This window comes from Oncorhynchus nerka, linkage group LG4 (assembly GCF_034236695.1).
Source record: "Oncorhynchus nerka isolate Pitt River linkage group LG4, Oner_Uvic_2.0, whole genome shotgun sequence".
Taxonomy (NCBI): Eukaryota; Metazoa; Chordata; class Actinopteri; order Salmoniformes; family Salmonidae; genus Oncorhynchus; species Oncorhynchus nerka.
Genome location: NC_088399.1, coordinates 96,308,990 through 96,333,989, shown reverse-complemented (window position 1 = coordinate 96,333,989; position 25,000 = coordinate 96,308,990). Strand labels below are relative to the sequence as shown.

The 25,000-nt window shown below is 51.6% G+C and overlaps 1 protein-coding gene across 1 annotated transcript in view; it reads left to right on the top strand.

Moving 5' to 3' along the window:
• The window catches only part of LOC135571555 (sodium-dependent lysophosphatidylcholine symporter 1-B-like), a 67,521-nt gene that overhangs the window by 40,329 nt on the left and 2,192 nt on the right, over positions 1–25,000 (top strand). Inside the window, exons 4-7 of the mRNA XM_065018154.1 lie at positions 660–783; positions 904–982; positions 17,931–18,118; positions 21,843–21,933. Coding sequence (XP_064874226.1) covers positions 660–783; positions 904–982; positions 17,931–18,118; positions 21,843–21,933 — 482 coding nt within the window. The remainder of the gene's footprint in view (positions 1–659; positions 784–903; positions 983–17,930; positions 18,119–21,842; positions 21,934–25,000) is intronic.

Below are 25,000 nucleotides of genomic sequence, written 5' to 3'. Positions count from 1 at the left end.
AATCTCACCAAGGCCAATCTCACCAAGGCCAATCTCACCAAGGCCAATTTCACCAAGGCCAATCTCACCAAGGCCAATCTCACCAAGGCCAATCTCACCAAGTCCAATCTCACCAAGGCCAATCTCACCAAGGCCAATCTCACCAAGGCCAATCTCACCAAGTCCAATCTCACCAAGGCCAATCTCACCAAGGTTATCTTTACTTTCAGGGAGAAGAAATAAAAGTTTTTTTTTTTTTTTTGTGTCACAGCTATTTTTATTTTTAATTTAATTTATTTTTTTGCCTACAGAAAGATATTAGTGTTCTCTTGACTACTTGGGCCTTTTGACTCTCCAGTCATCACTTGGCCTTAGCCTGTTATTACAGAGTGAAATGTGGAAGTAGCTGTTTATTTAATAAGAGGCTGAATGCTGTTCACTCAGTCATTTGACAGCTACTTCATGAGATAACCACAGTGTCTGTGAAGAGGACACAGTCATTACGTGACCATGTAGGATGCTTGATTTACTGTTGTTTCTCTCTGTCTGTCTCTGTCTCTGTCTCTCTGTCTCTCTCTCTGTCTCTCTCTCTCTCTCTCTCTGTGTCTCTCTCTCTCTCTCTCTCTCTCTGTCTCTGTGTCTCTGTCTCTCTCTCTGTCTCTCTCTCTCTCTCGGTTTAGGATCCTGTTCTCCACTCCTCTAGCCGTGGTCAGTTACTTCCTCATCTGGTATGTTCCTGTGTTTGAGGATGGGAGGGTCATCTGGTACCTGGTCTTCTACTGCCTCTTCCAGACCCTTCAGACGGTGAGTTAAAGGAATCCTACACGTCCACATGTATAAAGAAACACGAACCCGGTACAATCCAATCATTTCAATCTCTCTCTCTCTCTCTCTCTCTCTCTCTCTCTCTCTTTCTCTCTCCAGTGTTTCCATGTGCCCTACTCGGCTCTCACCATGTTCATCAGTGAAGATCAGAAGGAGAGGGACTCTGCCACTGCGTACAGTAAGTCTGCCTGGACTCTTATGTCACTACCCTACACTACCCTGAACTACCCTACACTACCCTGAACTACCCTACACGACCCTGAACTACCCGTCGACACTACCCTACACTACCCTGAACTACCTTGAACTACCCTGAACTACCCTACACTACCCTGAACTACCCTACACTACCCTGCACTACCCTACACGACCCTGAACTACCCGTCGACACTACCCTACACTACCCTGAACTACCTTGAACTACCCTGAACTACCCTACACTACCCTGAACTACCCTGCACTACCCTGAACTACCCTACACTACCCTACACTACCCTGAACTACCCTGCACTACCCTGCACTACCCTACACTACCCTACACTACCCTACACTACCCTGAACTACCCTACACTACCCTGAACTACCCTACACTACCCTACACTACCCTGAACTACCTTGAACTACCCTGAACTACCCTGAACTACCATACACTACCCTGAACTACCCTACACTACCCAACACTACCCTGCACTACCCTGAACTACCCTGAAATACCCTACACTACCCTGAACTACCCTACACTACCCTGAACTACCCTGAACTACCCTACACTACCCTGAACTACCCTACACTACCCTGCACTACCCTGCACTACCCTGCACTACCCTACACTACCCTGAACTACCCTGAACTACCCTACACTACCCTGAACTACCCTACACTACCCTGAACTACCCTAAACTACCCTACACTACCCTGAACTACCCTACACTACCCTACACGACCCTGAACTACCCGTCGACACTACCCTACACTACCCTGAACTACCTTGAACTACCCTGAACTACCCTACACTACCCTGAACTACCCTGCACTACCCTGAACTACCCTGAACTACCCTACACGACCCTGAACTACCCGTCGACACTACCCTACACTACCCTGAACTACCCTACACTACCCTACACTACCCTACACTACCCTGAACTACCCTACACGACCCTGAACTACCCGTCGACACTACCCTACACTACCCTGAACTACACTACACTACCCTACACTACCCTGAACTACCCTACACTACCCTGAACTACCCTACACTACCCTACACGACCCTGAACTACCCGTCGACACTACCCTACACTACCCTGAACTACCCTACACTACCCTACACTACCCTGAACTACCTTGAACTACCCTACACTACCCTGAACTACCCTGAACTACCATACACTACCCTGAACTACCCTGAACTACCATACACTACCCTACACTACCCAACACTACCCAACACTAACCTGCACTACCCTACACTACCCTGAACTACCCTGAACTACCCTGAACTACCCTACACTACCCTACACTACCCTGAACTACCCTGAACTACCCTGCACTACCCTGCACTACCCTGCACTACCCTGAACTACCCTGAACTACCCTGAACTACCCTGAACTTCCCTACACTACCCTGCACTACCCTACACTACACTACCCTGAACTACCCTGAACTACCCTACACTACCCTACACTACCCTGAACTACCCTACACTACCCTACACTACCCTGAACTACCCTACACTACCCTACACTACCCTGAACTACCTTGAACTACCCTACACTACCCTGAACTACCCTACACTACCCTGAACTACCCTACACTACCCTACACTACCCTGAACTACCCTGCACTACCCTGAACTACCCTACACTACCCTACACTTCCCTGAACTACCCTGCACTACCCTGAACTACCCTACACTACCCTACAGTAACCTGCACTACCCTGCACTACCCTACACTACCCGACGTCACTACCCAACACTACCCGACGCCACTACCCTACACTACCCAACACTAACCTACATTACCCTACATTACCCTACACTACCCTACAATACCCTACATTACCCTACACTACCCTACACTACCCTACACTAACCTACACTACCCTACACTAACCTACATTACCCTACACTACCCTACACTACCTTGAACTACCCTGAACTACCCTACACTACCCTGAACTACCCTACACTACCCTGCACTACCCTACACGACCCTGAACTACCCGTCGACACTACCCTACACTACCCTGAACTACCTTGAACAACCCTGAACTACCCTACACTACCCTGAACTACCCTGCACTACCCTGAACTACCCTACACTACCCTACACTACCCTGAACTACCCTGCACTACCCTGCACTACCCTACACTACCCTACACTACCCTACACTACCCTGAACTACCCTACACTACCCTGAACTACCCTACACTACCCTACACTACCCTGAACTACCTTGAACTACCCTGAACTACCCTGAACTACCATACACTACCCTGAACTACCCTACACTACCCAACACTACCCTGCACTACCCTGCACTACCCTGAACTACCCTGAACTACCCTGAACTACCCTACACTACCCTGAACTACCCTGAACTACCCTACACTACCCTGAACTACCCTACACTACCCTGCACTACCCTGCACTACCCTGAACTACCCTATACTACCCTACACTACCCTGAACTACCCTACACTACCCTGAACTACCCTACACTACCCTGAACTACCCTACACGACCCTGAACTACCCGTCGACACTACCCTACACTACCCTGAACTACCTTGAACTACCCTGAACTACCCTACACTACCCTGAACTACCCTACACTACCCTACACGACCCTGAACTACCCGTCGACACTACCCTAAACTACCCTACACTACCCTACACTACCCTACACTACCCTGAACTACCCTACACTACCCTACACTACCCTGAACTACCCTACACTACCCTGAACTACCTTGAACTACCCTAAACTACCCTGAACTACCCTGAACTACCCTACACTACCCTGAACTACCCTACACTACCCAACACTACCCTGCACTACCCTGAACTACCCTGAACTACCATACACTACCCTGAACTACCCTGAACTACCATACACTACCCTGAACTACCCTGACCAACCTACACTACCCAACACTACCCAACACTAACCTGCACTACCCTACACTACCCTGCACTACCCTGAACTACCCTACACTACCCTGAACTACCCTGAACTACCCTGAACTACCATAAACTACCCTGAACTACCCTGAACTACCCTACACTACCCTACACTACCCTGCACTACCCTGCCCTACCCTGAACTTCCCTACACTACCCTACACTACCCTGAACTACCCTGAACTACCCTACACTACCCTGCACTACCCTGAACTACCCTGCACTACCCTACACTACCCTACACTACCCTGAACTACCCTACACTACCTGAACTACCCTACACTACCCTGAACTACCCTACACTACCCTGAACTACCCTACACTACCCTGAACTACCCTACACTACCCTACACTACCCTGAACTACCCTACACTACCCTGAACTTCCCTACACTACCCTACACTACCCTGAACTACCCTGAACTACCCTACACTACCCTGCACTACCCTGAACTACCCTGCACTACCCTACACTACCCTACACTACCCTGAACTACCCTACACTACCTGAACTACCCTACACTACCCTGAACTACCCTACACTACCCTGAACTACCCTACACTACCCTGAACTACCCTACACTACCCTACACTACCCTGAACTACCCTACACTACCCTGCACTACCCTGAACTACCCTGAACTACCCTACACTACCCTGAACTACCCTGAACTTCCCTACACTACCCTGCACTACCCTACACTACACTACCCTGAACTACCCTACACTACCCTACACTACCCTGAACTACCCTACACTACCCTACACTACCCTGAACTACCCTACACTACCCTACACTACCCTGAACCACCTTGAACTACCCTACACTACCCTGAACTACCCTACACTACCCTGAACTACCCTACACTACCCAACACTACCCTACACTACCCTGAACTACCCTGCACTACCCTGAACTACCCTACACTACCCTACACTTCCCTGAACTACCCTGCACTACCCTGAACTACCGTACACTACCCTACAGTAACCTGCACTACCCTGCATTACCCTACACTACCCTACACTACCCGACGTCACTACCCAACACTACCCGACGCCACTACCCTACACTACCCAACACTAACCTACATTACCCTACATTACCCTACACTACCCTACACTACCCTACGTTACCCTACACTACCCTACACTAACCTACATTACCCTACACTACCCTACACTACCTTAAACTACCCTGAACTACCCTACACTACCCTAAACTACCCTACACTACCCTGCACTACCCTACACGACCCTGAACTACCCGTCGACACTACCCTACACTACCCTGAACTACCTTGAACAACCCTGAACTACCCTATACTACCCTGAACTACCCTGCACTACCCCGAACTACCCTACACTACCCTACACTACCCTGAACTACCCTGCACTACCCTGCACTACCCTACACTACCCTACACTACCCTGAACTACCCTACACTACCCTGAACTACCCTACACTACCCTACACTACCCTGAACTACCTTGAACTACCCTGAACTACCCTGAACTACCATACACTACCCTGAACTACCCTACACTACCCAACACTACCCTGCACTACCCTGAACTACCCTGAACTACCCTACACTACCCTACACTACCCTGAACTACCCTGAACTACCCTACACTACCCTGCACTACCCTGCACTACCCTGCACTACCCTGCACTACCCTATACTACCCTACACTACCCTGAACTACCCTACACTACCCAACACTACCCTACACTACCCTGAACTACCCTGCACTACCCTGAACTACCCTACACTACCCTACACTTCCCTGAACTACCCTGCACTACCCTGAACTACCGTACACTACCCTACAGTAACCTGCACTACCCTGCACTACCCTACACTACCCTACACTACCCGACGTCACTACCCAACACTACCCGACGCCACTACCCTACACTACCCAACACTAACCTACATTACCCTACATTACCCTACACTACACAACCCTACACTACCCTACATTACCCTACACTACACCCTGAACACAACCCTACACTAACCTACACTACCCTACACTAACCTACATTACCCTACACTACCCTACACTACCTTGAACTACCCTGAACTACCCTACACTACCCTGAACTACCCTACACTACCCTGCACTACCCTACACGACCCTGAACTACCCTACCCTGAACGACACTACACCCTACACTACCCTGAACTACCTTGAACAACCCTGAACTACCCTATACTACCCTGAACTACCCTGCACTACCCCGAACTACCCTACACTACCCTACACTACCCTGAACTACCCTGCACTACCCTGCACTACCCTACACTACCCTACACTACCCTGAACTACCCTACACTACCCTGAACTACCCTACACTACCCTACACTACCCTGAACTACCTTGAACTACCCTGAACTACCCTGAACTACCATACACTACCCTGAACTACCCTACACTACCCAACACTACCCTGCACTACCCTGAACTACCCTGAACTACCCTGAACTACCCTACACTACCCTGAACTACCCTGAACTACCCTACACTACCCTGCACTACCCTGCACTACCCTGCACTACCCTGCACTACCCTGAACTACCCTATACTACCCTACACTACCCTGAACTACCCTACACTACCCTGAACTACCCTACACTACCCTGAACTACCCTACACGACCCTGAAATACCCGTCAACACTACCCTACACTACCCTGAACTACCTTGAACTACCCTGAACTACCCTACACTACCCTGAACTACCCTACACTACCCTACACGACCCTGAACTACCCGTCGACACTACCCTACACTACCCTGAACTACCCTACACTACCCAACACTACCCTACACTACCCTGAACTACCCTACACTACCCTACACTACCCTGAACTACCCTACACTACCCTGAACTACCTTGAACTACCCTACACTACCCTGAACTACCCTGAACTACCCTACACTACCCTGAACTACCCTGAACTACCATACACTACCCTGAACTACCCTGAACTACCCTACACTACCCAACACTACCCAACACTAACCTGCACTACCCTACACTACCCTGAACTACCCTGCACTACCCTGAACTACCCTACACTACCCTGAACTACCCTGAACTACCATACACTACCCTGAACTACCCTGAACTACCCTACACTACCCTACACTACCCAACACTACCCTTCACTACCTTGAACTACCCTGAACTACCATACACTACCCTGAACTACCCTGAACTACCCTACACTACCCTGAACTACCCTACACTACCCAACACTACCCTGAACTACCCTGAACTATCCAGAACTACCATACACTACCCTGAACTACCCTGAACTACCCTACACTACCCAACACTACCCAACACTAACCTGCACTACCCTACACTACCCTGAACTACCCTGCACTACCCTGCACTACCCTGAACTACCCTGAACTACCATACACTACCCTGAACTACCCTGAACTACCCTACACTACCCTACACTACCCAACACTACCCTACACTACCCTGAACTACCCTGAACTACCCTGAACTACCCTACACTACCCTGCACTACCCTGAACTACCCTACACTACCCTACACTACCCTGAACTACCCTACACTACCTGAACTACCCTACATTACCCTGAACTACCCTACACTATCCTGAACTACCCTACACTACCCTGAACTACCCTACACTACCCTACACTACCCTGAACTACCCTACACTACCCTGAACTACCTTGAACTACACCCTGAACACCCTACACCCTGAACTACCCTACCCAACACTACCCTGAACTACCCTACACTACCCTGAACTACCCTACACTACCCAACACTACCCTGCACTACCCTGAACTACGCTGAACTACCACACATTACCCTGAACTACCCTGAACTACCATACACTACCCTGAACTACCCTGAACTACCCTACACTACCCAACACTACCCAACACTAACCTGCACTACCCTACACTACCCTGAACTACCCTGCACTACCCTGAACTACCCTACACTACCCTGAACTACCCTGAACTACCCTGAACTACCATACACTACCCTGAACTACCCTGAACTACCCTACACTACCCTACACTACCCAACACTACCCTTCACTACCTTGAACTACCCTGAACTACCATACACTACCCTACACTACCCTGCACTACCCTGCCCTACCCTGAACTTCCCTACACTACCCTACACTACCCTGAACTACCCTGAACTACCCTACACTACCCTGCACTACCCTGAACTACCCTGAACTACCCTACACTACCCTACACTACCCTGAACTACCCTACACTACCTGAACTACCCTACACTACCCTGAACTACCCTACACTACCCTGAACTACTACCCTACACTACCCTGAACTACCCTACACTACCCTGAACTACCCTGAACTACCCTACACTACCCTGCACTACCCTGAACTACCATGAACTACCCTACACTACCCTGAACTACCCTGAACTTCCCTGAACTACCCTACACTACCCTGCACTACCCTACACTACACTACCCTGAACTACCCTGAACTACCCTACACTACCCTACACTACCCTGAACTACCCTACACTACCCTACACTACCCTGAACTACCCTACACTACCCTACACTACCCTGAACTACCTTGAACTACCCTACACTACCCTGAACTACCCTACACTACCCTGAACTACCCTACACTACCCAACACTACCCTACACTACCCTGAACTACCCTACACTACCCTACACTACCCAACACTACCCTACACTACCCTACACTACCCAACACTACCCTACACTACCCTGAACTACCCTGCACTACCCTGCACTACCCTACACTACCCTACACTTCCCTGAACTACCCTGCACTACCCTGAACTACCGTACACTACCCTACAGTATCCTGCACTACCCTGCACTACCCTACACTACCCTACACTACCCGACGTCACTACCCAACACTACCCGACGCCACTACCCTACACTACCCAACACTAACCTACATTACCCTACATTACCCTACACTACCCTACACTACCCTACACTACCCTACACTAACCTACACTACCCTACACTACCATTCACTACCCTACACTAACCTACAATACCCTACACTAACCTACATTACCCTACACTAACCTACACTACCCTACACTAAACTACACTACCCTACACTAAACTACACTACCCTACACTAACCTACACTACCCTGCACTACCCTATACTACCCTGAACTACCCTACACTACCCTGCATTACCCTACACTAACCTACATTACCCTACACTAACCTACACTACACTACCCTACACTAACCTACATTACCCTACACTACCCTGCACTACCCTACACTAACCTACACTACCCTACACTACCCTACATTACCCTACACTACCCGACGTCACTACCCTACACTAACCTACATTACCCTACACTAACCTACACTACACTACCCTACACTAACCTACATTACCCTACACTACCCTGCACTACCCTACACTAACCTACACTACCCTACACTACCCGACGTCGCTACCCAACACTACCCTACACTACCCGACGTCACTACCCTACACTACCCTACACTACCCTACACTACCCTGCACTACCCTACACTGCCCTGCATTACCCTACACTAACCTACATTACCCTACACTAACCTACACTACCCTACACTACCCTACAATACCATACACTACCCTACATTACCCTACACTACCCTGAACTACCCTACACTACCCTACACTACACTACCCTGAACTACCCTGAACTACCCCACACTTCCCTGAACTACCCTACACTACCCTACACTACCCTACACTACCCTGAGCTACCCTACACTACCTTGCATTACCCTACATTACCCTACATTACCATACACTACCATACATTACCCTACACTACCCTACACTACCATACACTACCCTACATTACCATACACTACCCTACACTACCCTACACTACCCTACATTACCCTACAATACCCTACTCTACGATACATTACCATACACTACCCTACATTACCCTACATTACCCTCCACTACCCTACATTACCCTACATTACCACACACTACCCTACATTACCCTACATTACCCTATACTACCCTACATTACCCTACATTACCCTCTACTACCCTACATTACCCTACACTACCCTACACTACCCAACGTCACTACCCAACGTCACTACTACTCAGTAGTGATGGGCGCCGATATGAACTACCCTACACTACCCTACACTACCCTACATTACCCTACAATACCATACTCTATGATACATTACCATACACTACCCTGCATTACCCTACATTACCCTCCACTACCCTACACTACCCTACATTACCCTACACTACTCTACATTACCCTACACTACCCTACACTACCATACACTACCCTACACTACCATACACTACCCTACATTACCCTACATTACCCCTACTACCCTACATTACCCTCTACTACCCTCTACTACCCTACATTACCCTACACTACCCTACACTACCCAACGTCACTACCCAACGTCACTACTACTCAGTAGTGATGGGCGCCGATATGAACTACCCTACACTACCCTACACTACCCTACATTACCCTACAATACCCTACTCTACGATACATTACCATACACTACCCTACATTACCCTACATTACCCTCCACTACCCTACATTACCCTACACTACCCTACATTACCCTACAACACCCTACTCTACGATACATTACCACACACTACCCTACATTACCCTACATTACCCTCTACTACCCTACATTACCCTACACTGCCCTACATTACCCTACACTACCCTACACTACCCTACATTACCCTACACTACCCTACATTACCCTACACTACCATACACTACCCTACATTACCCTACACTACCCTACACTACCCTACATTACCCTACACTACCCTACATTACCCTACACTACCCTACATTACCCTACACTACCCTACACTACCCTACATTACCCTACACTACCCTACACTACCCTACACTACCCAACGTCACTACTACTCAGTAGTGATGGGCGCCGATATGAACTACCCTACACTACCTTGCACTACCCTACATTACCCTCTACTACCCTACATTACCCTACATTACCCTACATTACCCTACTCAGTAGTGATGGGCGTAGTGTAGGGTAATATAGGGTAATGTAGGGTAGTGTACTCAGTAGTGACGGGCGCCGATATGGGAAAAATCGATATCCTTTGCATAATTTTTTATATTTTTTAGTTGATACGAAATCATACATTTTTTATAAATAACATTGCAGCCTAGACAACTGCTTGTTGATTGTCCATTGGGCCAAAGGGGTGAATGGTCTTGGGGTCCTAACCTACCTAACCAGTTTGAACACAATGAGAAGCGTTGACCTATCAGCAGGCAATTTAAGTATAAATCAAATCAAATCAAATCAAATGTATTTATATAGCCCTTCGTACATCAGCTGATGTCTCAAAGTGCTGTACAGAAACCCAGCCTAAATCTCCCAACCAGCAAGCAATGCAGGTGTAGAAGCACGGTGGCTAGGAAAAACTCCCTAGAAAGACCAACTACAGGAATGTGTCATATACACTCAGTGGACAGTTTATTAGGTACACCACCCCGTTCACCAAAATGCTTCGCTCCTACAGACAGTGAGTCACGTGGTTGTGGCTTGTTATATAAAACAGGCATCCAGGAATTCAGTTACTGTTAATTTGAACGTTTTAGAATGAGGGGGAAACGAGTGACCTCAGAGACTGAGTGTGGCGTGATCGTCGGCGCCAGGCGCGCCAGTATCTTAGAACCGGCCAGCCTCCCGGGTTTTTTTCACGGAAGACAGTGTCTAGGGTTTACTGAGAATGGCGCGACAAACATCCAGTCAGCGGCAGCCCTGTGGGCGTTGATGATAGAGGTCAAAGGAGAATGGCAAGAGTCGTCCAAGCTCACAGAAGGACCGCAGACAGACAAATAACGGCGCAGGACGGCATCTCGGAACCCACACGGAGGGGCTGTTTGCAGCAGACGACCACACCGGGGTTACGCGGGCACGCTACTCCAGAGGGCACGCTACTCCAGTGGGCACGCTACTCCAGTGGGCACGCTACGCTACTCCAGTGGGCACGCTACTCCAGAGGGCACGCTACGCTACTCCAGAGGGCACGCTACGTTACTCCAGTGGGCACGCTACGCTACTCCAGTGGGCACGCTACTCCAGTGGGCACGCTACGCTACTCCAGAGGGCACGCTACTCCAGAGGGCACGCTACTCCAGTGGGCACGCTACGCTACTCCAGTGGGCACGCTACGCTACTCTAGTGGGCACGCTACGCTACTCCAGTGGGCACGCTACTCCAGTGGGCACGCTACTCCACACGCTACTCCAGTGGGCACGCTACTCCAGCGGGCACGCTACGCTACTCCAGTGGGCACGCTACTCCAGTGGGCACGCTACTCCAGTGGGCACGCTACTCCACACGCTACTCCAGTGGGCACGCTACTCCAGCGGGCACGCTACTCCAGCGGGCACGCTACTCCAGAGGGCACGCTACTCCAGTGGGCACGCTACTCCAGAGGGCACGCTACTCCAGAGGGCACGCTACTCCAGAGGGCACGCTAATCCAGTGGGCACGCTACTCCAGTGGGCACGCTACTCCAGAGGGCACGCTACTCCAGTGGGCACGCTACGCTACTCCAGTGGGCACGCTACTCCAGCGGGCACGCTACTCCAGTGGGCACGCTACTCCAGCGGTCACGCTACTCCAGTGGGCACGCTACTCCAGTGGGCACGCTACTCCAGTGGGCACGCTACTCCACACGCTACTCCAGTGGGCACGCTACTCCAGCGGTCACGCTACTCCACACGCTACTCCAGAGGGCACGCTACTCCAGTGGGCACGCTACTCCACATGCTACTCCAGTGGGCACGCTACTCCAGTGGGCACGCTACTCCAGAGGGCACGCTACTCAACACGCTACTCCAGTGGGCACGCTACTCCAGTGGGCACGCTACTCCAGTGGGCACGCTACTCCAGTGGGCACGCTACTCCAGAGGGCACGCTACTCCACATGCTACTCCAGTGGGCACGCTACTCCAGTGGGCACGCTACTCCACACGCTACTCCAGCGGGCACGCTACTCCACACGCTACTCCAGTGGGCACGCTACTCCAGTGGTCACGCTACTCCACACGCTACTCCAGTGGGCACGCTACTCCAGTGGGCACGCTACTCCAGCGGTCACGCTACTCCAGAGGGCACGCTACTCCACACGCTACTCCAGTGGGCACGCTACTCCAGTGGGCACGCTACTCCAGTGGGCATGCTACTCCAGCGGGCACGCTACTCCAGCGGGCACGCTACTCCAGTGGGCACGCTACTCCAGAGGGCACGCTACTCCAGTGGTCACGCTACTCCAGTGGTCACGCTACTCCAGAGGGCACGCTACTCCAGTGGTCACGCTACTCCACACGCTACTCCAGTGGGCACGCTACTCCAGCGGGCACGCTACTCCAGCGGGCACGCTACTCCAGAGGGCACGCTACTCCAGAGGGCACGCTACTCCAGAGGGCACGCTACTCCAGAGGGCACGCTACTCCAGTGGCCACGCTACTCCAGTGGGCACGCTACTCCAGAGGGCACGCTACTCCAGAGGGCACGCTACTCCAGTGGGCACGCTACTCCAGAGGGCACGCTACTCCAGAGGGCACGCTACTCCAGTGGGCACGCTACTCCAGTGGGCACGCTACTCCAGTGGGCACGCTACTCCAGAGGGCACGCTACTCCAGTGGGCACGCTACTCCAGTGGGCACGCTACTCCAGAGGGCACGCTACTCCAGTGGGCACGCTACTCCACACGCTACTCCAGTGGGCACGCTACTCCAGTGGGCACGCTACTCCAGCTACTCCAGAGGGCACGCTACTCCACACGCTACTCCAGTGGGCACGCTACTCCACACGCTACTCCAGTGGGCACGCTACTCCACACGCTACTCCAGTGGGCACGTTACTCCAGTGGGCACGCTACTCCAATGGGCACGCTACTCCAGAGGGCACGCTACTCCACACGCTACTCCAGTGGGCACGCTACTCCACACGCTACTCCAGTGGGCACGCTACTCCAGTGGGCACGCTACTCCAGCGGGCACGCTACTCCACACGCTACTCCAGTGGGCACGCTACTCCACACGCTACTCCAGTGGGCACGCAACTCCAGTGGGCACGCTACTCCAGTGGGCACGCTACTCCAGCGGGCACGCTACTCCACACGCTACTCCAGTGGGCATGCTACTCCAGCGGGCACGCTACTCCACACGCTACTCCAGTGGGCACGCTACTCCACCGGGCACGCTACTCCACACGCTTCTCCAGTGGGCACGCTACTCCAGTGGTCACGCTACTCCACACGCTACTCCAGTGGGCACGCTACTCCAGAGGGCACGCTACTCCAGTGTTCACGCTACTCCACACGCTACTCCAGTGGGCACGCTACTCCAGTGGGCACGCTACTCCAGTGGGCACGCTACTCCAGCGGTCACACTACTCCAGAGGGCACGCTACTCCACACGCTACTCCAGTGGGCACGCTACTCCAGTGGGCACGCTACTCCAGTGGGCACGCTACTCCAGCGGGTACGCTACTCCACACGCTACTCCAGTGGGCACGCTACTCCACACGCTACTCCAGTGGGCACGTTACTCCAGTGGGCACGCTACTCCAGAGGGCACGCTACTCCAGAGGGCACGCTACTCCAGTGGGCACGCTACTCCAGTGGGCACGCTACTCCACACGCTACTCCAGTGGGCACGCTACTCCACACGCTACTCCAGTGGGCACGCTACTCCAGTGGGCACGCTACTCCAGTGGGCACGCTACTCCAGAGGGCACGCTACTCCACACGCTACTCCAGTGGGCACGCTACTCCACACGCTACTCCAGCGGGCACGCTACTCCACACGCTACTCCAGTGGGCACGCTACTCCAGCGGGCACGCTACTCCAGCGGGCACGCTACTCCAGCGGGCACGCTACTCCACACGCTACTCCAGTGGGCACGCTACTCCACCGGGCACGCTACTCCACACGCTACTCCAGTGGGCACGCTACTCCAGCGGGCACGCTACTCCACACGCTACTCCAGTGGGCACGCTACTCCAGAGGGCACGCTACTCCAGTGGTCACGCTACTCCACACGCTACTCCAGTGGGCACGCTACTCCAGTGGGCACGCTACTCCAGCGGTCACGCTACTCCAGAGGGCACGCTACTCCACACGCTACTCCAGTGGGCACGCTACTCCAGTGGGCACGCTACTCCAGTGGGCACGCTACTCCAGTGGTCACGCTACTCCAGAGGGCACGCTATTCCAGAGGGCACGCTACTCCAGTGGTCACGCTACTCCACACGCTACTCCAGTGGGCACGCTACTCCAGCGGTCACGCTACTCCAGTGGTCACGCTACTCCACACGCTACTCCAGTGGGCACGCTACTCCAGAGGGCACGCTACTCCAGTGGTCACGCTACTCCACACGCTACTCCATTGGGCACGCTACTCCAGTGGGCACGCTACTCCAGCGGGCACGCTAATCCAGTGGGCACGCTACGCTACTCCAGTGGGCACGCTACTCCAGTGGGCACGCTACTCCAGCAGGCACGCTACTCCAGTGGGCACGCTACTCCAGTGGGCACGCTACTCCAGTGGGCACGCTACTCCAGAGGGCACGCTACTCCAGTGGTCACGCTACTCCACACGCTACTCCAGTGGGCACGCTACTCCAGCGGTCACGCTACTCCAGCGGTCACGCTACTCCAGAGGGCACGCTACTCCAGCGGTCACGCTACTCCAGAGGGCACGCTACTCCAGAGGGCACGCTACTCCAGTGGTCACGCTACTCCACACGCTACTCCAGTGGGCACGCTACTCCAGCGGTCACGCTGCTCCAGCGGTCACGCTACTCCAGTGGGCACGCTACTCCAGTGGGCACGCTACTCCAGTGGGCACGCTACTCCAGAGGGCACGCTACTCCAGTGGGCACGCTACTCCAGAGGGCACGCTACTCCAGTAGGCACGCTACTCCAGTGGGCACGCTACTCCAGTGGACACGCTACTCCAGTGGGCACGCTACTCCAGAGGGCACGCTACTCCAGTGGGCACGCTACTCCAGTGGGCACGCTACTCCAGTGGGCGCTACTCCAGTGGGCACGCTACTCTAGTGGGCACGCTACTCCAGTGGGCACGCTACTCCAGTGGGCACGCTACTCCAGCGGGCACGCTACTCCAGTGGGCACGCTACTCCACACGCTACTCCAGAGGGCACGCTACTCCAGAGGGCACGCTACACCAGTGGGCACGCTACTCCAGAGGGCACGCTACTCCAGAGGGCACGCTACTCCAGAGGGCACGCTACTCCAGTGGGCACGCTACGCTACTCCAGTGGGCACGCTACTCCAGTGGGGACGCTACTCCAGCGGGCACGCTACTCCAGAGGGCACGCTACTCCAGAGGGCACGCTACTCCAGAGGGCACGCTACTCCAGTGTGCACGCTACTCCAGCGGGCACGCCATCACCAACACTGGAGAATTGAGGAGTGGAAAAACACTGCCTGGTCAGACGATTCCCGGTTCCTGTTCATGCTGATGGCAGAGTCAGGGTTTGGAGTAAGCAGCATGAGTCCATGGCCCCATCCTACCTGGTGTCAACGGTACAGGCTGGTGGTGTAATGGTGTGGAGAATGTTTTCCTGGCACACGTTAGGTCCCTTGATACCAATTGAGCAACGTTTGAACGCCACACCTTGTATAACCCATGCCCTGAAGAATTCAGGCTGTTCTGGAGGAAAAGGGTCGAGGGGGGCCAAGTTCTAGATAGGTGTACCTAATAAAGTGGCCACTGAGTGTATAGTGTAGGTTAACCTCGAGGATAAACCGATATGTCTTACTCATATCAATTTTCAACAATATCGATTTCACATTAAGTTATTGATAATGGTGCCTATTACGAATAGTAGTTTAGATATTAGGACACAATGGAGACTTTTTTATTTAACTAGGCGTTACAAATGATTATTTACAATGACTGCCTCCCCCGGCCAAACCCGAACGACGCTGGGCCAAATGTGTGCCGCCCAATCACAGTCAGATGTGATGCAGCCACAGTCACCTCAATCAATAATATATAAATAATATATAAATACATAATAAATTAATATAAGCCATTTTAGCAGACGGTTTTATCCAAAGCTAATTAGTCATGCGTGGGTACGTTTTACTTATGGGTGGTCCCGGGATTCAAACCCACTATCCTGGGGTTACAACCCCTACAACTCATCCAGAACGCCGCAGCCCGTCTGGTGTTCAACCTTCCCAAGTTCTCTCACGTCACCCCGCTCCTCCGCTCTCTCCACTGGCTTCCAGTTGAAGCTCGCATCCGCTACAAGACCATGGTGCTTGCCTATGGAGCTGTGAGGGGAACGGCACCTCACTACCTCCAGGCTCTGATCAGGCCCTACACCCAAACAAGGGCACTGCGTTCATCCACCTCTGGCCTGCTCGCCTCCCTACCACTGAGGAAGTACAGTTCCCGCTCAGCCCAGTCAAAACTGTTCGCTGCTCTGGCCCCCCAATGGTGGAACAAACTCCCTCACGACGCCAGGACAGCGGAGTCAATCACCACCTTCCGGAGACACCTGAAACCCCACCTCTTTAAGGAATACCTAGGATAGGATAAAGTAATCCTTCTCCCCCCCTTAAAAGATCTAGATGCACTATTGTAAAGTGGCTGTTCCACTGGATGTCATAAGGTGAAAGCACCAATTTGTAAGTCGCTCTGGATAAGAGCGTCTGCTAAATGACTTAAATGTAAAATGTAAATGTAAATGTTACAAACGTCGTGCTCTATCAACTGAGCTACAGAGGACCAACAAGAGGATCATTGGTTGGTTTGTCTCATCTGTATGCTTCTCTCGTCCAATCAGGAATGACGGTAGAGGTTCTGGGTACTGTGATTGGCACAGCCGTCCAGGGTCAGATTGTGGGCATGGCCAACGCCCCCTGTATCCCGATGCCCGGTGATAATGTCACGGCCGACGGGTTAAACTCCTCCCTGCTGCTGGAACAGGAAGTCAATGCCACGATCACCACTGTCATCACCCTGGACCAAACGGTACACACACACACACACACACACACACACACACACACACACACACACACACACACACACACACACACACACACACACACACATACACACACACACACACACACACACACATGGAATGCAACACAATGGGCTTTACAGGGGGAAAAAAACTAATGAAATGCAATGAAAATAAGATTAAATATTCACTACTCAACAAACATTTAAATACGTCCACAGTTTCAGCCCCCGTCAGGTTCTCTTGTAGGCTATTCCAGAGGCTGGGGGCATAGTAACTAAAGGCTGTCTCTCCAGGCCTCTTGGTCCCTAGGTTTTGAGGTAGTTTAAATTCATTCTAAAACTAACAGGCAGCCGGTACAGAGACCTTAAAACTGGTGTAATGTGTTCTCTGTCTGGTCTTGGTCAGTACCCTGCAGCATTCTGTATGTTTTGTAGTTGACCAATAGCTTTCTTAATTAGACCAGACAGGAGAGCATTACAGTAGTCAAGCCTGCTTGTAATATAAGCAGGCCCTACACCCAAACAAGGGCACTGCGTTCATCCACCTCTGGCCTGCTCGCCTCCCTACCACTGAGGAAGTACAGTTCCTGCTCAGCCCAGTCAAAACTGTTCGCTGCTCTGGCCCCCCAATGGTGGAACAAACTCCCTCACGACGCCAGGACAGCGGAGTCAATCACCACCTTCCGGAGACACCTGAAACCCCACCTCTTTAAGGAATACCTAGGATAGGATAAAGTAATCCTTCTCACCCCCCTTAAAAGATTTAGATGCACTATTGTAAAGTGGCTGCTCCACTGGATGTCATAAGGTGAATGCACCAATTTGTAAGTCGCTCTGGATAAGAGCGTCTGCTAAATGACTTAAATGTAAATGTAATAAGCATGGATGAGTCTCTCTGTATCAGCCTGAGAGTGTAAAAACCATCAGGAATACCAGATAAAGTAGCTTTAACACGTTCTACTACATGTGACTAATATGTTGCTGTTCTCTGTGTTTACTGTTCTGTAGTCTACTGACCTCCTATTGGCTGTTCTCTGTGTATACTGTTCTGTAGTCTACTGACCTCCTATTGGCTGTTCTCTCTGTTTACTGTGCTGTAGTCTACTGACCTGCTGTCCCTCCCTCCTATTGGCTGTTATCTCTGTTTACTGTGCTGTAGTCTACTGACCTGCTGTCCCTCCCTCCTATTGGCTGTTATCTCTGTTTACTGTTCTGTAGTCTACTGACCTGCTGTCCCTCCCTCCTATTGGCTGTTATCTCTGTTTACTGTGCTGTAGTCTACTGACCTGCTGTCCCTCCCTCCTATTGGCTGTTATCTCTGTTTACTGTGCTGTAGTCTACTGACCTGCTGTCCCTCCCTCCTATTGGCTGTTATCTCTGTTTACTGTGCTATAGTCTACTGACCTGCTGTCCCTCCCTCCTATTGGCTGTTATCTCTGTTTACTGTGCTGTAGTCTACTGACCTGCTGTCCCTCCCTCCTATTGGCTGTTATCTCTGTTTACTGTGCTGTACTGACCTGCTGTCCCTCCCTCCTATTGGCTGTTATCTCTGTTTACTGTTCTGTTGTCTACTGACCTGCTGTCCCTCCCTTCTATTGGCTGTTATCTCTGTTTACTGTGCTGTAGTCTACTGACCTGCTGTCCCTCCCTCCTATTGGCTGTTATCTCTGTTTACTGTGCTGTAGTCTACTGACCTGCTGTCCCTCCCTCCTATTGGCTGTTATCTCTGTTTACTGTGCTGTAGTCTACTGACCTGCTGTCCCTCCCTCCTATTGGCTGTTATCTCTGTTTACTGTTCTGTAGTCTACTGACCTGCTGTCCCTCCCTCCTATTGGCTGTTATCTCTGTTTACTGTGCTGTAGTCTACTGACCTGCTGTCCCTCCCTCCTATTGGCTGTTATCTCTGTTTACTGTGCTGTAGTCTACTGACCTGCTGTCCCTCCCTCCCTGTTATCTCTGTTTACTGTTCTGTAGCTGTTATCTCTGTTTACTGACCTGCTGTCCCTCCCTCCTAGTCTACTGACCTGCTGTCCCTCCCTCCTATTGGCTGTTATCTCTGTTTACTGTGCTGTAGTCTACTGACCTGCTGTCCCTCCCTCCTATTGGCTGTTATCTCTGTTTACTGTTCTGTAGTCTACTGACCTGCTGTCCCTCCCTCCTATTGGCTGTTATCTCTGTTTACTGTGCTGTAGTCTACTGACCTGCTGTCCCTCCCTCCTATTGGCTGTTATCTCTGTTTACTGTTCTGTAGTCTACTGACCTGCTGTCCCTCCCTCCTATTGGCTGTTATCTCTGTTTACTGTGCTGTAGTCTACTGACCTGCTGTCCCTCCCTCCTATTGGCTGTTATCTCTGTTTACTGTGCTGTAGTCTACTGACCTGCTGTCCCTCCCTCCTATTGGCTGTTATCTCTGTTTACTGTGCTGTAGTCTACTGACCTGCTGTCCCTCCCTCCTATTGGCTGTTATCTCTGTTTACTGTTCTGTTGTCTACTGACCTGCTGTCCCTCCCTTCTATTGGCTGTTATCTCTGTTTACTGTGCTGTAGTCTACTGACCTGCTGTCCCTCCCTCCTATTGGCTGTTATCTCTGTTTACTGTGCTGTAGTCTACTGACCTGCTGTCCCTCCCCTCCTATTGGCTGTTATCTCTGTTTACTGTGCTGTAGTCTACTGACCTGCTGTCCCTCCCTCCTATTGGCTGTTATCTCTGTTTACTGTTCTGTAGTCTACTGAGCTGTCCCTCCCTCCTATTGGCTGTTATCTCTGTTTACTGTGCTGTAGTCTACTGACCTGCTGTCCCTCCCTCCTATTGGCTGTTATCTCTGTTTACTGTGCTGTAGTCTACTGACCTGCTGTCCCTCCCTCCTATTGGCTGTTATCTCTGTTTACTGTTCTGTAGTCTACTGACCTCCTATTGGCTGTTCTCTCTGTTTACTGTCCTATAGTCTACTGACCTGCTGTCCCTCCCTCCTATTGGCTGTTCTCTCTGTTTACTGTGCTGTAGTCTACTGACCTGCTGTCCCTCCCTCCTATTGGCTGTTATCTCTGTTTACTGTGCTGTAGTCTACTGACCTGCTGTCCCTCCCTCCTATTGGCTGTTATCTCTGTTTACTGTTCTGTAGTCTACTGACCTGCTGTCCCTCCCTCCTATTGGCTGTTATCTCTGTTTACTGTGCTGTAGTCTACTGACCTGCTGTCCCTCCCTCCTATTGGCTGTTATCTCTGTTTACTGTGCTGTAGTCTACTGACCTGCTGTCCCTCCCTCCTATTGGCTGTTATCTCTGTTTACTGTGCTGTAGTCTACTGACCTGCTGTCCCTCCCTCCTATTGGCTGTTATCTCTGTTTACTGTTCTGTAGTCTACTGACCTGCTGTCCCTCCCTCCTATTGGCTGTTATCTCTGTTTACTGTGCTGTAGTCTACTGACCTGCTGTCCCTCCCTCCTATTGGCTGTTATCTCTGTTTACTGTGCTGTAGTCTACTGACCTGCTGTCCCTCCCTCCTATTGGCTGTTATCTCTGTTTACTGTTCTGTAGTCTACTGACCTGCTGTCCCTCCCTCCTATTGGCTGTTATCTCTGTTTACTGTTCTGTAGTCTACTGACCTGCTGTCTCTCTACTCCAGGAAATGTTTGCGACAACGCTAGTCTTTTGCATATAGTTTTGTTTGTGTTTTTACTACTATGGTTACTACAGTCCTCTAAGCTGCTGTCCCTCTCTACTGTCACAGAAAACGGCCTACAATATAGCCTCCGGTGTCATCTGTTCCATCTACGTGCTCTGTGCCGTGGTGCTGTTCTTCGGAGTCAAGGAGAAGAAAGGTAACGCAGGGTGACCATTTTATCTGCCCAGCCCTCAAATCAACAAACAACCCTTTTTTAAAATATTAAATGTGTTAACTTTGGGTCGTTAACATTCCATGTTCCTATTATATTTAATTTTATTATTATTATTATTATTTATTTATTTATATTCTATAATGATGAGCTCGTGGGAATTCCCCAACATTCTTCTAAACAAGCCCCACTCCCTTATGTAGATGTTATTGAGATCGACAGTGTGGTGTGATGACGCGGTACACCGTTTATCTGTCTCATGTGACTATGGCCCGATGGGCTGTGACCACGGTGTCTTGATGCTCTAATAGATGGGCTGTGACCACGGTGTCTTGATGCTCTAATAGATGGGCTGTGACCACGGTGGCTTGATGCTCTAACAGATGGGCTGTGACCACGGTGGCTTGATGCTCTAACAGATGGGCTGTGACCACGGTGGCTTGATGCTCTAATAGATGGGCTGTGACCACGGTGGCTTGATGCTCTAATAGATGGGCTGTGACCACGGTGGCTTGATGCTCTAACAGATGGGCTGTGACCACGGTGTCTTGATGCTCTAATAGATGGGCTGTGACCACGGTGGCTTGATGCTCTAATAGATGGGCTGTGACCACGGTGGCTTGATGCTCTAATAGATGGGCTGTGACCACGGTGGCTTGATGCTCTAATAGATGGGCTGTGACCACGGTGGCTTGATGCTCTAACAGATGGGCTGTGACCACGGTGTCTTGATGCTCTAACAGATGGGCTGTGACCACGGTGTCTTGATGCTCTAATAGATGGGCTGTGACCACGGTGGCTTGATGCTCTAATAGATGGGCTGTGACCACGGTGGCTTGATGCTCTAATAGATGGGCTGTGACCACGGTGGCTTGATGCTCTAACAGATGGGCTGTGACCACGGTGGCTTGATGCTCTAATAGATGGGCTGTGACCACGGTGGCTTGATGCTCTAATAGATGGGCTGTGACCACGGTGGCTTGATGCTCTAATAGATGGGCTGTGACCACGGTGGCTTGAAGCTCTAATAGATGGGCTGTGACCACGGTGGCTTGATGCTCTAATAGATGGGCTGTGACCACGGTGGCTTGATGCTCTAATAGATGAGCTGTGACCACGGTGTCTTGATGCTCTAATAGATGGGCTGTGACCATGGTGGCTTGATGCTCTAATAGATGGGCTGTGACCATGGTGGCTTGATGCTCTAACAGATGGGCTGTGACCACGGTGGCTTGATGCTCTAATAGATGGGCTGTGACCACGGTGGCTTGATGATCTAATAGATGAGCTGTGACCACGGTGGCTTGATGCTCTAACAGATTGGCTGTGACCACGGTGTCTTGATGCTCTAACAGATGGGCTGTGACCACGGTGTCTTGATGCTCTAATAGATGAGCTGTGACCACGGTGTCTTGATGCTCTAATAGATGGGCTGTGACCACGGTGGCTTGACGCTCTAACAGATGGGCTGTGACCACGGTGGCTTGACGCTCTAATAGATGGGCTGTGACCACGGTGGCTTGATGCTCTAATAGATGGGCTGTGACCACGGTGGCTTGATGCTCTAATAGATGGGCTGTGACCACGGTGGCTTGATGCTCTAATAGATGGGTTGTGACCACGGTGGCTTGATGCTCTAATAGATGGGCTGTTACCACGGTGGCTTGATGCTCTAACAGATGAGCTGTGACCACGGTGGCTTGATGCTCTTAGATGGGCTGTGACCACGGTGGCTTGATGCTCTAATAGATGGGCTGTGACCACGGTGGCTTGATGCTCTAACGGATGGGCTGTGACCACGGTGGTTTGATGCTCTAATAGATGGGCTGTGACCACGGTGGCTTGATGCTCTAATAGATGGGCTGTGACCACGGTGGCTTGATGCTCTAATAGATGGGCTGTGACCACGGTGGCTTGATGCTCTAATAGATGGGCTGTGACCACGGTGGCTTGACGCTCTAACAGATGGGCTGTGACCACGGTGGCTTGACGCTCTAATAGATGGGCTGTTACCACGGTGGCTTGATGCTCTAATAGATGGGCTGTGACCACGGTGGCTTGATGCTCTAATAGATGGGCTGTGACCACGGTGGCTTGATGCTCTAATAGATGGGTTGTGACCACGGTGGCTTGATGCTCTAATAGATGGGCTGTTACCACGGTGGCTTGATGCTCTAACAGATGAGCTGTGACCACGGTGGCTTGATGCTCTTAGATGGGCTGTGACCACGGTGGCTTGATGCTCTAATAGATGGGCTGTGACCACGGTGGCTTGATGCTCTTAGATGGGCTGTGACCACGGTGGCTTGATGCTCTAATAGATGGGCTGTGACCACGGTGGCTTGATGCTCTAACGGATGGGCTGTGACCACGGTGGTTTGATGCTCTAATAGATGGGCTGTGACCACGGTGGCTTGATGCTCTAATAGATGGGCTGTGACCACGGTGGCTTGATGCTCTAATAGATGGGCTGTGACCACGGTGGCTTGATGCTCTAATAGATGGGCTGTGACTACGGTGGCTTGACGCTCTAATAGATGGGCTGTGACCACGGTGGCTTGATGCTCTAACAGATGGGCTGTGACCACGGTGGCTTGATGCTCTAATAGATGGGCTGTGACCACGGTGGCTTGATGCTCTAATAGATGGGCTGTGACCACGGTGGCTTGATGCTCTAACAGATGAGCTGTGACCATGGTGGCTTGATGCTCTAATAGATGGGCTGTGACCACGGTGGCTTGATGCTCTAACAGATGGGCTGTGACCACGGTGGCTTGATGCTCTAATAGATGGGCTGTGACCACGGTGGCTTGATGCTCTAATAGATGGGCTGTGACCACGGTGGCTTGATGCTCTAACAGATGGGCTGTGACCACGGTGGCTTGATGCTCTAATAGATGAGCTGTGACCACGGTGGCTTGATGCTCTAACAGATGGGCTGTGACCACGGTGGCTTGATGCTCTAATAGATGGGCTGTGACCACGGTGGCTTGATGCTCTAATAGATGGGCTGTGACCACGGTGGCTTGATGCTCTAATAGATGGGCTGTGA